The 16,698-nt window shown below is 32.5% G+C and overlaps 2 protein-coding genes across 14 annotated transcripts; one reads left to right on the top strand and one right to left on the bottom strand.

Annotated features, from left to right (window-relative positions):
• The first annotated feature begins 1,865 nt into the window (after positions 1–1,865).
• LOC117692204 (uncharacterized) lies at positions 1,866–8,699 on the top strand. Of its 12 annotated transcripts, XR_004603628.2 has the most exons (10): positions 1,911–2,076; positions 2,254–2,332; positions 3,342–3,399; positions 4,195–4,298; positions 4,469–4,573; positions 5,410–5,485; positions 5,749–5,932; positions 6,550–6,672; positions 7,173–7,289; positions 7,417–8,699. XR_004603628.2 is itself a non-coding variant. In XM_034479429.2 (8 exons), the coding sequence occupies exons 2-8, from the start codon at positions 2,297–2,299 to the stop codon at positions 7,527–7,529; spliced, it is 735 nt and encodes a 244-aa protein (XP_034335320.2). In that variant the 5' UTR covers positions 1,914–2,076; positions 2,254–2,296; the 3' UTR covers positions 7,530–8,699. The 12 variants fall into 12 exon arrangements, 3 of the variants coding, with proteins under 3 accessions (XP_065928271.1, XP_034335320.2, XP_034335321.2); XR_010709744.1 differs by having other exon boundaries at positions 1,877–2,076; positions 4,473–5,485; XR_004603624.2 differs by lacking the exon at positions 3,342–3,399 and having other exon boundaries at positions 1,937–2,076; positions 4,473–4,573.
• Positions 8,700–8,901: 202 nt separating this feature from the next.
• LOC105342217 (peroxidase) lies at positions 8,902–16,299 on the bottom strand. 2 transcript variants are annotated; one of them, XM_066072196.1, is made up of 12 exons: positions 16,166–16,299; positions 14,565–14,959; positions 14,237–14,393; positions 13,610–13,854; positions 13,021–13,197; positions 12,658–12,828; positions 12,430–12,531; positions 11,712–11,825; positions 11,086–11,578; positions 10,588–10,812; positions 9,990–10,262; positions 8,902–9,871 (listed from the first exon to the last, which is right to left on the bottom strand). In XM_066072196.1, the coding sequence occupies exons 1-12, from the start codon at positions 16,246–16,248 to the stop codon at positions 9,580–9,582; spliced, it is 2,727 nt and encodes a 908-aa protein (XP_065928268.1). In that variant the 5' UTR covers positions 16,249–16,299; the 3' UTR covers positions 8,902–9,579. The 2 variants fall into 2 exon arrangements, with proteins under 2 accessions (XP_065928268.1, XP_065928269.1); XM_066072197.1 differs by lacking the exon at positions 16,166–16,299 and adding an exon at positions 15,942–15,982 and having other exon boundaries at positions 8,903–9,871.
• Positions 16,300–16,698: the final 399 nt, after the last annotated feature.

Genomic DNA, 16,698 nt, shown 5'->3' with positions numbered 1-16,698 from the left:
TTTTCAAACATCAGTAAATATAAAACGACACCGTTAAAACAGTTTCAATAGTTTTGACACAGTTTGTTACGGGGATTAAGGCATTATCGCTATTACTAAGATAATCTTACAGCGGAAAATCATCCTGGTTTGTAGCCATTTGTTGTTTTTGAATAAAGATAAAAAAAAAATGGGTGGGCCTTAGTAAGATAGATTGATATGCCTTAGAAAGATAGAGTGATATGCCTGTCAATACATTCGATATAACTAGAGTTTGACCCGTGCGTGCACGGGTTGACTTTGCATATGATATCGGACTTTAACTGGCGAAATAGATACATCAACTGTATTGTTGACATAACCCAGCTTTAAGGCTACAAAAATGCTATTAGTTTTACAAACTCCGCTTAGTTAGAATAATCTAACTCTGTCTCGGGACAGGCCATCACCACAGTTAAAATGCCTCCCATATACCCGTAATGTAGCAAAAAATTGCTCCGAAACGATTTTGGAGAAAATTAATGAAGCTGCATTGAAAATAACAGTCAAATTATTCAAAACAAACCATTTTGAGGCTGTAAATACCTCTTATCTAAAAATTTAATTGATATTAATGAAGAATTCAAAACTTTTTCTCCAACGATTTTTACATGCTTCAAATTTACACAGCATGTAGACATTCGGAACTCTCGGGAATTTTCCTATTAAATGCACTGAGAGTTATCTCCCGTATTGTTTTAATGAACAGAATATAAAGCACTTTTCAATGAAAATTTACACGTATTTGTATTATCGTTTCTGAGTTTTTTCATGCAAATGTCAAATTGTGGAAACATAAACCAAGGATCCTCTCGTGATTTAGTGTGAATGCAATGCACATGCGCAAGATTGTAAAATCAAAACAATCCAGATGATTTCCAGATTTTTAAAAAAGAATTTTCGTTGATTATCAATTAACGAAGCGTAATTGACAATAAATAAAAACATATTAGTAATCTTCAAGTTCTTCAACATGTCACGTGACAACAGTATTCATTTATCAAGTGAGTAAGGTTACAAAAGTCACACAATTTACGACAGGTAAATAACAGTCGTTTAGAATGGGAAAGACCAGTTAAATATTTGAAATTTTTTTGATATGAGGAATTGAGTGCATTGAGGTACTATTTTATTCTTCACATCTACCGGAATTTTTCTTTATAAAATACAATAACTATTATGATAAATCTTTCAAGCATACAATAAGTAGTAAGTAGTTGAAGAAGAAAATTTACCTTTATGCTCTCACATATTTTGATCGCTTAAAAAAGTGGGCTGAAGGGGGGGGGGGGCAGAATGAAAATATAAGGAATCGGAAGTTATCAGCACATCCCTAGCAAAAGTTTAGTTTTATATCTTTAATATGGTTTTCTTTTTTTCGGTAAAAATGATATGCCGTGAAGGTACAATGTCAAAAATTGTAAAATTCAATACTTTACAATATTTATTTTTTGTTAATACCTACCAAGGGACATATGGCACAGTATCCCTTGAACGGTCATATAAAGTCATTGTTCAGGTGAGCGATGCGGCCCCATGGGCCTCTTGTTTACTTCTCGTAACCAGTTACATACTTGAAGCCAATGTTTACTTCATCTTGAAACCAGTTACTAGTAGCTATTTTTTTTTTACTTACTTCTCGTAGCCAGTTACTAGTAGCTAACTTTACCTTTTTCCAGACCCACTTTAAATATGAGATGGAAAACAATGTTAAAGATGTCTGACTATTTCTGTTTGCAATAAAGCGAGGTCATTTAAATGTTTTATATCAGTAACTTAAACGTAAACCTCATGCCTTGCTAAATGTACCTGTGATTTTTGCCACTAGATTGTACATGAAGTGTTGTTTAACGATATGTCAGTCACCAAAACTCGTTTGGAAAAAAAAAACCTGTATCTGCAGTTGTGCAATTTCATCATATTAAAATTCAATACTAACCTAGTACATTTATGTGACTCAAACCGAAAGAGGAAGTTAAAAAGCTATATACTGAAATAATCTAGTTCGTCGGCCATTTTCATAACTAGTGTCAGTGGATGTGAACTGAACTTGCCAACGTAAGAATCAAACTTTTTTCAGAGTAGTTTGTTTCCATTGCCCTCCAATATGTTTCTTCATATGCGTAATATTGTGGAAAGGCCTGGAAAATAGCCAATTTCATGTTTTAATTAAAGAAAACGTCATACCTATTTTTATCAATCTGTTTACTCTATCAGTATCGGTATTTTTAATAGTATCACCGATACGCAGAAATGAACAGAAAAACTGTTTTTGCCCATGAAGTATCTTCATCGGAAAGACAGTCAAGAAAAGGTAAATATAACAAAAAACGTTCATCAGTATTTCTTAATGGCATCGCTAAGATATTGGATGAGCGTGATAATTAGGTGTATCCTATTACAGATATTTGTATTTTTCACAGTTATTAATGAGTTTTATTACATAATTGATTAATTCGTTGGTGTCTTTATTGTCTGATATTCTAGAAAAAAACCCACAAAAATGTTATATTCACCTGCACGTGATCAATTAGTAAAATCTCTACATTTGCTAAAAGTAGATCGTCCAAAGAAATATCGCGTTTTATCTTTTTGTACGGTTAAAGCTTCAAACCTATGTCTTCGCTTGATAAAACTCAATTTAATATGTCTGTATCAATTCTTCGCTAAATCCTATGATAAAACAATTATTTCTGGGGGGGGGGGGGTCAATCAATACGATGATATACATGTAACTACCCAAGAAGTACACTATTCACCCTTGGCTCTGTGAATATATGTTCTTCTCGGGTACTGAAATCATCGTATTGGCCTTTAAAAAGCTAAAGCAATAATTATATTACATACTATCGTGTTTTAATTACAGCAAATTTATTCATAATTTGTATATGATTAACTACAGTTATATTAACTTCATTTAACTTGATGCTTTAGAAATAAAAATCATCAGAGAATAAAAAAAACAGCCATAATGTTTATAGTTACGTTTATATATACATGTAGCAAGGGGGATTACTTCTGACAGAAGAAATACTCTTGCCAAGCTAATTCTTTTCAATGAATTCAATAGAATTTTTTAGATTTGCATTATGCACATTTACAAATAATGCTTTCTATTCTCCTTATAACATTTGTGAAAATACAATAAACATAATAACTTTTTATATAACTTATTTACAGTTTTCTTCTTATTTCAGCACTTGACTAAGAATTAAAGAAAAAACAAATTATTAAAGTCCACAAACATACTGAAACCCTAAAACATACTACAAAAATAAAGAACACAACCAAACATAGACTACAATGACGTTGATTCATTTCAGATTATTTTGGACATACGTGCATCAATGATTCTCTCGACTGTAGAATCCAAACTACACGGTGATATTTTAGAATATCAGCACAAAACACGCTTATTTCTCATTATCTGATAGAAAAAGTGTACACTGTCCTCAAAAATTAAAATTGAAATATGAAAAATGTAGTTCTTATGTACCAATGCAAAACTTATAATTTTAAGAAAAGTTAAATCATCTCTGTTAATTTTTTTATTCTCATTACTGAAGGCTCAATTTAAGCTTTTTCGATTGAAGTTTTGAGGTGGTGTTGTTTTTCCTTTTCATCGATAACTGCATGATTTTATATTTCTCCTTGTTCTAGATCATCTTCACACATTTTTACCAATCTTGACACAAATTATTCTTCAATGAAAGCTTATCAATATGATCTGAATGAAATATTTCCATAAAGAAAAAGTACAGAAAATTTGCGAAAAATATTGTGTTTCTTAAGTTTTTTTTTTTTGGAGAACCATAAATGGGAATTCGAAGTTTTTGAAAAGAATTTTGAACCAATGTAACAAAAAAGAAGTACTTTGCGATCTTCCACATCAGTAAACATTGAGGCCCAAACTCAGTAAAGAGTAAAGTTACAGCTTTTACATTTTAAAATGATTTATATTTACATTCTAATGAAAGGGGAAAAAAGATATACATCTACATTCAATGCACATCAATGCCAAAAAAGTGGGTTTTTTTTCTTATTTTCAAAGTTCATAGTCTTCTCTCGTTTATTCTGTTTTGCTGCCTCTGAAGAAGCGTAATATTTTTTTATTACTGGCGTAATAGTCTTTTAAGTGATGAAAAGTGTAACTGCATACTCATTGTTCAATTGTAGCTAACAAAAGATTGAATTCCTGGCTGGAATTCTGGATTTTCGTACTTTCGACAGCTGTGATTGTCAATAATAATCCATCTGCAGCAACTCCGACCTATCATCAGGTAGACGAAAATGTGGACCTTTATCCTTTTTGAAAGACTATCAAATTTTAGAATATCACAAAAGCTTTTCAGTTTTAAAATTACTACTGAAGGCTGTATTATATGTTTTCTATATAGCTATTATGTAAGTCAGAATTGATGTCAATTATTTCTATTTTTTGTTACGCAAGACAGATTTCCAATGCCATCTCTCGCGGCAATCTTAAAATTACACTTGGAGTTCACATGAGACGGGGAGAACTGAAAACTTACGACCAGCCCGCGGGTTGGTCCGGGTATGATTATAGTTTTCAGAATAATCCTCATTATCATTGACTATTTGAGCAAATGTAGTGCCATTTAAAGGGGCCGACTTGGTTAAAAATCTCTTTTTTAACAATGAAAATACATACATTAACCTAAATGTTCCTGTGATGGTTTGTGATAATCTATCGTCAAGATATTTTGAAGGACTTTCTTAAAATAAAAATGGAATAAAAATGGACATTTTTTATTTTACTTATTCATTTTTTATTTTACTCATTCGTTTATTAATTTATTTTATATTTTTGTTTTTCTAATCAATTTATTCAAATGCTAATATGGATATTTTTCTCAAACACTGACACGTTCTTATTTATATCTCACACACACACACACACACACACACACACACACACACACACACATATATATATATATATATATATATATATATATATATATATATATATATATATATATATATATATAACACAAATTTACTTTATCTACTTTTAAAAGAGGTCGTATCACATTTCTTGTAATGCATTATAAAATTGTTTACCTAACTGAATAATGGTACAATTGTAAAAAATTAATACATTTTCTAGAAGTTTGCAATAGATTTTATGGTTTGTTTTTTTTTTTATTTCAAAAATCAAATTATTTCTAAAAAGTTAAATCATTTTATTTTACAAGAATGCGCAAAATAATGCTCAAACAAAAATCAAGTCGGCCCCATAAAAATAAAAGAACTGCCTACACAAACAATAAAATTCCAACCAAAAACGTAATTACGAATTTTAAAAAACATTTGACATGCATGTTGCTATTTATTTGTCTTGATTTACCAATATGATTATATTTCAAGTTCTACAGCATAAATGTAAAAGGAATTCTCATGAACTGGAGAAAATGGAAAGCTATGACCAATAGTATTGGTCCGGGTACGATTACATTTTCCAAATAAATTTAATCATTATTTTAAGCATATGTATACAAAATCTAAGGGAAATTATATCAAAATTACTCATAGGTTCTAGTCATACAACTCTCTCTCTCTCTCTCTCTCTCTCTCTCTCTCTCTCTCTCTCTCTCTCTCTCTGTGAGTGCATGTGTGTGTTTTACCTTTGCAATAAATTGTCACAACTATAGTGTGAATATGTGAAATTATTTTTTTCAAATCAGCTACTCTGTCTTTTGTATACAGGCAACAAATTGCATAGGATCCCCTACTTTAGTCAGTAATTACTCTTCGTCAATATATCCTGATCTTGAAAGATGCAAACTCGGGATTGACCAACTCCGCTGTAGAGTTGGTGACATTAAAGCTTGTATCCCAGATTTGGAAGGAAATGTGTTGGCTATTTGTACTGAAAACATTTGTTTACCAGGTATTTTAAAAGTTTTAATACTCACAACAAATTCTTTTCCTTTGGAATATGCTATTTTTCATTTGAATAGTAAAAGCAAGTCAGAATATTGTGGATTAAACTTTTAAGTCAATAAGCCAACTGCATAACTTGACCAAATATACGTGTGAATTCAATAAATATATATTGAAATTACGCCTCCAAAGTTATTTTAGCAACTTTTTTTTTTAATTAAGATATGGAAAACTAAAGTTTAAAGTAGTCCCCTCCCTTTTGGGGGAGCACATAAACTATCTTGATCATTATGAAATTAACAAACTCAGCAGGAAAATAGATGTTTCAGGTTTTTGCATTTTGGCAGATAAGAAACCATGTTTTATTTAACTTAAAAACACTCATTAAACAGTTTGGATAATTAAACAAATTATAAGCATCGTTTAAGAATTTGATATATACCATTTGTTTATTTTAGGGTTTTTTTTATATCTTAAAAATTCGTATAAAAATGTGCTTTGGTATCGTCCGTCACCTGAAAAAGAAGTAATGTTCGCAAGGGTTAATTCAATTTCGAAAAATACATTGTTATAAGTATGATTTTAAACTGACGTTTCATTTTTCTCGCATTCTTGTTTCTATAGGTAATGCTTGTCCTGCGGTGACTATTGTAAAAAGCACATTAACCTACAGAGTACAGAGTTTTGATGGCAAATGTAGAAATTGCAGTCAGTATGATAATCTGAAGAACAGATTGCAACGTCAGGGTAAGCATGTGATGAACTTACTAAAATAATTAGTTTATATATATATATATATATATATATATATATATATATATATATATATATATATATATAAAGCACTGAATAGAATCAACAACACTAGGCATCTTTAAAGAGTCGGATATAATATATAGATACTAAGCCAGTAAACCGAATATATAAAGCACTAAAAATTGCAAACGACACGAACAATAGAAATTGTCAAATTTTTGGGACAACCGGTCCCTTCTTCAGGACCAAAAAAATAAATTACATGAGTAAAAAAAGAAAACAAAATCTAAAGTTACCACAAAACTACTTAAGAAACTATAAAAAAAAAAAAGAACAGCTACATTATAAACATTTATAACAATTCCTATTGTTCGTGTCGTTAGCCATTTTTAGTGCCTTATATATATATATATATATATATATATATATATATATATATATATATATATATATATATATATATATACAAAATGAACAATTTTACCTAACAGGGGACAGCAAAATCATAGAAGAAGAATGTTTAAAGGCCTTTAACGCTTATATAATGATAAAGAATATCACAGAGAAGACCACTACATCAAATCCGCTAAAAGAGATCAGCACGACTGGTATGTTTAATTTATGGTTGTTTCCATGATATTTAGCTGATTATTACCTGACGAAGTTTTTTTTAGTTCTTTTGCATCTGAGGTAAAAGAAAATAGTAATAATTCAGACTTATTTAATTTTTTTTAGAGAATTCGAAGCCCCAATCAGAAAAGGAATCAGGGATCATAATTATAGTGTATATCTGCGTTTCAATCATTACCTTTGTAGCAGTTGGGATTTTTTTGTGTTATAAAAAATAATATATATAATTTAGCTAGGGTAAGCAAAGATCGAGGTATATACTTAAAGAGAAGATTAAATCGTAATATATGTATTTAAAAGTGGATTTAATCAAAACTTAACCGTTTTTGTGTTTTTGAAAACTTTTTTTAAACTGTCAACTGCCGTCTACAACTAGATTCAGAATTAGATAATACACCATTAGCAAGTGTAGGCTTTTATACACTTCCGTACTAATGTAAAAATCCAAAGTTGACTGTTTACACAACAAATACACTAATCGTTGGTAATTTAAATCTTCCTTTAAAATGATTTAAAAAATACATGTAGTAGGACTTAACAAGGCTGGGGTGGCTGCCATTTTAAAGCGTTTTTATCGCTACACAATAAAAGGGTTTCACTTTAATGTTCTATAACTCTTACATCTTACTGATATAATTATTGTCTTTTGAAAGAAATGAAAATGATGGTATTGATTCAGTTGATGGTCATCCAAGGGTTACAAGATGGCAAAAAAGAATTTTAGCTGTTTTTCAGTACTTTTTTTACTTTTCAAAGGGAGGTAACTTTTGTTCAAATATTTTCTTTCTTTTTCTTTCTTATAATTTCACCTTCGAAATTTTTTGTTAAATGCTCAATCTTTATTACACATGTATAGACTATTATTATATTAAAATTCTGAAATAATCTTGTGGCTACTTTTTTGTTTTACATATTTGCATTCGTGTGACATATAAATGTTTATTTTGGTGAAGTGTGATATTTTTCTTTATAACAAATAATGTTAAGTGTTTGTTATTGTGTTAATATTTGTGATTGGTATGTTTTTTTTTTGTTTTTTTTTTGCCTTTTTTAAAATAATTTTTTATATTTTTCATAATTTTTTTTTTACATAATGTGCAATTTCTTCAGATGCAAAAAATGATCAAATTAACGGTGATTGTGATGTGGTCTTTCACATTAAAATATAAATAAAGATTATATTAAACATTTCTGCAAATTTGGTGAATTTGAGAGACATTTTCCCCCAGCCTCCTTAAGATTGCAGAATCTTCGACATTTGTACCATCTCTTGTTTGCAATATAACATGTGATTATAACAAAATCACTGTAAAATACTTAAACTGTTAATTGATACTTAATTAAGCATGTTGTGTTAAAATTTTGTGTTAATTAAGAAAACGATTTAGTCGAACTCATTCATTGATCTTTGTTCAATATCTTTATTTAGGAAAATAAAATAAGGAATAAAGAAAACAAGTACTTAGTATTTTGTTCAAAAATAAAAAACTGAAATATTTTATGGATATTGAACGCAAATAGTTTTGTTACTGTTTTTTTTATCTCTTAAAATACCAATATGAAGTATGTACCAAAATAAAATCAAAGAAATAATTGTTGATATATGTATTTTGTTGGTTTTTTGGTCAAATCTATGCATAAGCTTTTTTGTTCTGTTTTTGTTTTTTTGTTTGGGTTGTTTTTCTTTTTAAAAGGGGGGGGGGTGGTATTGCCGATCAAAGGGGAAAACGACATCATGCCATGCAATAAATCAGTCTCTTAATAAATAGATACTAATGTAAGAAAGGGTCTTTGAATTACAAATAAATTTGCAAAATAACAGGTTAAGATCTAATGTAAAAAAAATGCATTTAGTTAACTACATACACCATATTTTTCAACTTTTTCTAATCTGGATTCAATGGTCTGGAAAAAATATGTTTATTATGGAAAACCAAGTTTTATTGCACACGTTACTACATATAGTGTAGACTGAATGTATTGTGGATCTTCGAAGATGCCCCCTAATATTTTAATAATAGTTCAACAAGTAGAAAACCACTACCACACTGCCAAAACGAGATATGAAAACCCCATTTCCAGTTTTTGAAACACGCACATACTGATTAGAAAATATTAGATCATATACAATACAATCAAACTTTTATAATAAAAATGTATTCCCATAAAAAAGAGAGATAAAATATTGGGAGTATTCATAGAGGATTTGTTTTTTGAGCGAACGTATTGTAAATTATTGCACAAATGTTGTGGTGTATAAAGCTCTCTCTACATGTGTCTAATGTCATCATGACGTCTAAAAGTGAATCTTTGAAAAGGATCTGAAGGCTCGGATGGGGCTTGCATTCTGAGGTCAGGAAGAGAACACTTATTCTGAAAAGAACTTCCACTACATGGTTTTCCACATCTGTTAGGGGCGGGTTTGTTACAGACTCTGCGAGACATGCATCCTCCTGGTAATGATCTCCACGAGGACCAACCACCATCTTGGGGAACACAAGAATTCCATTTGGTGAAATCAATGTCGTTCTTAAATTCCGAACAAGAAAACTCGGGAGTGCTGAAAAAATAATGATAAATAAACAGATTAACAGATCATGATACAACATAATTCAGATGAATGACACTCGCAGGCCTGTGCCTGTGAAAGTTTCAATACTGGAGGTCAATCAACGTACCTTACAGTTTTCTTTTCGAACACGTTTCTGTGAATTTTGCTGATATCTGTGTTTCTGCAGATGACGTTTGCCATCAACGTTTTCCTTATTTCATTCAACTGTTCTGGTGTGAATTTCACATTCCCTAAATCGTTTTCGTAGTAAAATCGATCTGCGTACTTCAATGCTTTAAACTGCAGACCGATGATGCAAGCAAATAGAGGGCCTACTCGAGCACCCGGAAGTGGATTTTCGGAGACCCCTCCCGTAAATAGATCTATATCATCGACACTCCTACAATAAGTAGAGAGGGACACATATAATAATCCAATGTCAAGTGATGAGTTTAACAAAAATATTTATCATACATTTATAAATATGCTCTTTTGATTTGATCAAGTATTTTGCAGATCAAAGAAGAGAGCTAAACAAATTTAAAAACCTTTATGAGTTTGAATATATAAATATCCATTGATCAATTTTTTTCATCTGCGGTTTCGTGATAAACTAGCATATGTCCTAATAATTATTCATACATAAAAGAGTCTAGCTTGGTTTTTTCTCCTTAAAATCACCTTTACATAATCGATATAATTATTCAATGTAAGATTAAGCTTACTTGTAAATAGATTTAAGCGCCAACACAGCGTCCTCGGGGTGATCTACCAAACCCCCTACTCCAGTGGTGAACGTAGTGGCCGGTTCCAGTCGACAGACAGACCTCCACACATTGTAAGGCGCCAGTCCGTGGTCACGCCCTCTCTGGATGTTAATGGCAGCCAGGTCAATTCCGGTTCCTGGTCCAGATTCAAACAAATGTCTTGTAACCTCATATGACTTTCTCCTACAAAGAAAAAGATTAGCCTCAGCAACATCATGCGACGAAAGAGATTTGTCCTCAAACCTGTCTATGGTTTGATGACAATTCAGATTACTAAATAGCTATTTTAGTTGCATTCAAAACATATTCTAAAATGTTGACTTGTAAATACTATGAAATACATTTTTTAATTTGTGCTGCTAAAAATAAAGCTGACGTAAATCAATTCCTACAGGATGCTAAATTAATTAAGACTTTGGATTTGTTACGAGATCTGATTATTCTACAAGAGCGTACATGTCAACGCTTTGTGCGTTTGTCTCGTACAATCCCTTAGTGACTGCGCCAACTCCGCCATCTTTTCTGTAAATCCAGTCCGGTTTCAGCACAATGTTTCTCAAATCAGACATAATATTGGTAGAAAAAGCCTTTGTTGGATGATATGACAGTTTGTCATTAATCATACTATGACCAAATCGGAAAGCCGCTGTAGAAAAAACGTTCCTGATCATCGCTTTAAAATTGGCGTTATACCCGGTAAAATATCCAGAGGATTTTGGTTTCAGATCGAATTTGTTCATGATGTCATTTCCGAGAATGTCCTGTAGATAAGAGTGGTAGGTGATGTGCTGTATCATGGCTCCGACAACTTTACGAGACTCCTGGAACAATGTTTCATCGTTCCATTCTGGGTTGACTGTTTTCAGTTTCTTTGCTATTCTATTGTGTTCCCGGTGCCAAATGGTCTGGAGAGAAATCAAGGCAGGCTGTTGGTTTACTCGTCGGTCACCTAGTAAAAAGTTAAAACTTTTGTTAATTGAAAAATAGTATAGGTTGAAGTGCATAATTTACAATGATTAAAAACGATTTTATTAAATAGCACATTTACGACTATTGCCGATTACAGGTATGTTTATATGTACCTGCATTAAAGCATTTAACATTGTTGTTGTTGGTTGGCAGACGACATGAAGCAGAGTTGTTGGTATCTTGCGATAACAGTTCTTCTCCATCAACAGATGAAGATTTCAACAGACCTGAACAAATGTAAAGAAATTCAGATACTAGTACACATTTTTATTGTCGTTACAACAGGGAAGAATTTAAAATTAATAAATTTCAATTTAAAAAAAAATAACTGCTTACTATTGGATTAAAGATATTGTTAAACCTACGTTAACTTTGTACATTGGTTTCCTCCTTTTAATTCCATTTTTTACTTTTCAAATGAAAGCTAAATACTATTTACTAGTAAATAACAACACACTGTGTTCAATTAGCAACGACACCATGGAGCTATATAATATATGTAATTGTCATATAAATATACAAATACATAACTCAATGACATTGTGTAGGATTACATTAATTTATTTACTTTAATTAAAATGTCTAAAATTTTAAACTTTAAGCTGTACGTGTCCTCCTAAACTGGTATTTAACACCTAAGTAATTCTTTATATAGCCTTGCTAATAAACCGGTTCTAGAGAACCATGTGACACAAACAGGTATTCGAATGAAAACCTTATTTCCAGACAATTAATTTATAATTACACCAAGTAGAAATTGATTTCTGTTTAATTCGTCCCTCAAAAGAAAGAAATATTTTTAAAACACATTTTATAATTAACTATATTCACCGTCCGTGCGCAGTCTCAGTAAGTTCATAGTATTCTGGTCAGAGCCGTATACGGCCGATCCGTCCAGATAGTGTGTGTTCTGGTTGATCTGTTGGCGGGGACCTGCAAAACGACGAACAGTTGATTTATTTTTACAGTATATGTTACAGTATATTTGTTCTAAAGTGATTTCTCCAAATGTCTTATGATGAAAAACAAAGATTTAATTCGTATCAGAGGATATCTTACCAACGTTGCAGTCCAGTGCTGAGGACTGAAGAGATCGTACAAAGTTCATACACGTCCTCTTGAACGTCCCGAAATAGGGGTCGTCTTTTGGTAAGGATATCGGTAGACAGTTGGAGTGCAGTCTACCAAGTCCTAGCCTCGAACAGCACTCCAAATTGGAATTCAGGTAACCTTTTACATGTACATAAAAGATTATCCTTACAAATAGGCGCGGCGGTGATCAGTTTTTTGGCATTTGAAAAATTCTTTCGGAAGTTTACATCTACTAGTAAACCTCCTCGATTTATCATCGGTATAATTAACAAAAGAGAGAGAGAGAGAGAGAGAGAGAGAGAGAGAGAGAGAGAGAGAGAGAGCACATACCTTTAGCAAGAGCGTTGAACTGAATATCGTGACTAACAAACTGTCCGAACTCCATGGTAAACTGTGAGAGGTCCATGGCATGTCTGTCTGTGCTTCTCTGGTGGACGGCGATGCTGATCTCACGTGGACCAGGTAACGGTCGGCCATTGACGTCCCTACTTCTCGGGTCCTGGACGTCTAACGATGCAAGAGGAATATATAATGTAACCCATCTTAAGATGTGTGGTGGGTTTTTTGGCCACTTAATTTAAAACTAAGTCTTAAATAACCCCCTTTCCCCAATCTTCGTGTACAAAATAGCGAAATGGTTATCTAATATAATCATATTTGCCATTAATTGTTCAATATGAATGAAGGTAGACTTTGGTCTTTGTTCAACGATATTCTTAAATATATTTTAACAATTTCGGGGTTTTTTTTCAAACACCTATGTTATAAGTCGTTCAAATGCAAGACAACCCGGGTTTGACAGTTGAGACAGTTCGGGACCACGTGAGGTGTTTATTGCCGCTAATATTGTTGTGATGGTCTTCGATGGTTCTTTTTAAAACGTTTCGCAATTTGGTAAAATCCGAAACCTTCAACATACCGTCTTCGTAGAAAGGGTCGATAAATCTTTCAAAAGGAGTCTGTGATTTCCCCCACAATGGATTCTGTAGGTTATTGCAGCTACCATCGGCAGTTCTGTACTTGGCTGTACTAACACAGGTGGGCTTTAATTGGTATGGACAAAACGGTCTGAACTGATTCACTATGGCGGGAATGAATTCCATCTGAGTTAGAATGTCTTTGTTGCTTCGACCAGCTGCAGATCCTTCTATCGCAGAGGGAATGCTGAAATAAAATCATGAAACGTGCTATATTGTATGCTGTTTATCGCAAAAAATAAAAAAAGAACGTTGATATACAGTAGATTCCTAATTAATCATGAGGAATAAAAATCCGCGTAAAATATCGAAAAACAAACCTGTGGATTTAATAAAATTTCGCTTTTATTTTTTGGACAGATGTAAACTTAATAAAACTGCGATAAAAAAGAATTGGCGTTCGCGGTTTTATATTCTCACGATTTGATGCAAAAGTTGGAGAGCGCAGTACCCGCGTCAAATAAGGAATCAAAGTATGCATAGAATCTCTCTCTCTCTCTCTCTCTCTCTCTCTCTCTCTCTCTCTCTCTCTCTCTCTCTCTCTCTCTCTCTTTGACTATGAGACTCACTTTCCTGTTGTGAAACGTTGTTTAGTTTTGACAGTTTCTATCGACCTAGCTACGCTTCCAATAAGTGTGGCGGACTGCTCCGCAATGTTCATGGCCTCAGGGGTGGTCAGTAGATGGGGACCGAACCCGCTCGTCTGTAGGTTAGGCGTGTCAATTCCTGTAAAAAAATAAGTACACATGTAATTTTCCGTGCGATTGTTTCATTTCCCCATTTCCTTTGCTTGAAATTGCGCACAAAGAATTTTCAAGAAAGAAATCTCAGTTTGCAAATTATTAAGTTTGTTTTACTCAGAAGACCACAATTTTGATGGGTGTACAAATTGCTCACTTTGTTCAAATAGCTGTTTGTCGACCTGTGCTTCTTTTAGATTTAATGCCTTCACTTCGTTGATGGCACTGCTGATGTCAGCAGCAGATGGCGTTAATGGCCCTCCAAGGACTTCAGGCCCGGGCATCACTGGCGAGGGAAAGCTTGGAAATCTCACTGATTGGTCGAAGTTTGGCGTAAATGGCCTTCCAATGACTTCAGGTCGGGGCACCATTGATTGGTCGACGGCTGCGGGCCGCCTTCCGGTTGTAAAGGGGTCTAATGCTTGGGAAGGTTTCCTAGCGGCGAATGTAGCCGAAGGTTCTCTCATGGTTTCCGAGAGGAGGGAGTTCATTTGTGATGCATCAAGTGACGCCCGTGAGGTCTTGATGCATAATAAAAGGCAAAGGAAAATGCTGTAATAAAAAAAATGCCATGCAGTAGAAAATATTTTAAAGGGGAATGAATTGGAAATTTGAAGAATGGATTTTTATTGAAATTGTACGTGAGAAGGAAAAGTAAATTTTAAGAGCAAAACATATATTTTATGGGAGGGGAAAATGCAAGGCAAATTGACATCAAATTCAAACATGGTTACGACTAATATTTATGAACCTATCGTGTCCACAGAAATACTATCAATACGTGATGATCACTATGGTAGTTTGGTGTGTGTATATGCCCAAAATATAACTGATTTTTTGGGGGTGAATATTTGAGATACATCTTACTGACAATAGTTCCTTTGATATGAAGTAAATTGGATTAACCCCAACAAATTAGAATAAGACATGCATGATAAATTTTGTCAGTTTAACATAATTTATCGGGAATGTTTAAAAACTGTGGCTTCATTGATGATTTCATTGGCACCGATTTTCGTGGATTAAGCGAAAATCACAGTTTCAAGGATGAGTACATGTAATTCGTGGCCGACGATCCTAGCAATACAATAAATTATTAGAAATTGCGCCTTATTGAGCATTCAGTTTCATAGATCAGCTAAACAATTAATCTACAATAATTATTGTTTTTCAAAGAATATCGATGAAACCACAGTATAATGTATATTTTTTCCTCAGGGAATAGCTAAACCATAGCCAGTAGTCTAAATTAAATTTGATATCGGCCTCGAGATTTGCAAAATCAAATATACGTAAATAAAACAATTTCGTGAATTATATGTTTGTAAAAATAAAATAATAAGACTAGACGATTAGTACTTTTTGTAACGGGTTACCGTTGCTCTGACCGAGTAGCCGGTTAAACGGTAACAAATGCAATTGCCATCTTCTTTTTTTATTACAGTGGAATTGAGAATTAAAAATGTAAAAATAAATACCGTAACCAACATTAATTCAAATACTTCACATAATTTGCCGATTTACATAATCTTACTTTAATTTCACTGTTATGATTGTTGTTTAGTCTATTCATCTAAAAAAAATTTTATATAAATTAATTCAATTGCATAGGATTGAACATAATTGCCATTTAAGATTAATTGTCGTAAAGTTCTATTTGATTTAAAAAGTGTAAACGTGAGGAAAGCAAAATAACTGCATGCTGTGTTGATCAACAAACCACAATAGAGGAACAAATAAACGTAAAAATCATCGTACCTGTTATAGCTCCGCATGATGAAGTGTACGAAAACAATGCCTGTGTTCAGAGTTTTATAGGTCTGTGAACTAGATGACGTCATTTGTCAGGTAAATTTACTTTTGGGGCTCCCCAGAAAAGGATCCAGGAGAAACACAACAGCTTGTAAACAGAGTTAACTAGTACAAGCCGTTTATATAGTGTTTTGTATTAATTAAAAGTAAACAATAAAGACCATTGACATGATGAACTAATTCTTCAAAACATTAAGGATTTCGTTTCGTAATGTTTTGAGTTTTGAATTGTTTGTTTAGCTTTTGAGTACTTTTTTTTTCTCTTTTAATATTAGAATTCTTTCGCGATGTTTTGAGGGAATAAAGAAATTTTTAAAAAGGTTTGATATTTTACTATCAAGGCAATTTACTCTTTATGTTATCTTGCTTACTCATCAATATTCCTTACAAAAAATATTTGGGGTCATTTGATATCATTTTTTTTTCATTTAAAAAAAATCGTGTATTGTTGACCCATATTATATTTAAATTACAGTTAA

Source organism: Magallana gigas, chromosome 9 (assembly GCF_963853765.1).
Source record: "Magallana gigas chromosome 9, xbMagGiga1.1, whole genome shotgun sequence".
NCBI lineage: Eukaryota > Metazoa > Mollusca > Bivalvia > Ostreida > Ostreidae > Magallana > Magallana gigas.
The sequence above is the reverse complement of the archived record's forward strand: the minus strand, read 5'-3'. Positions and strand labels throughout refer to the sequence as shown.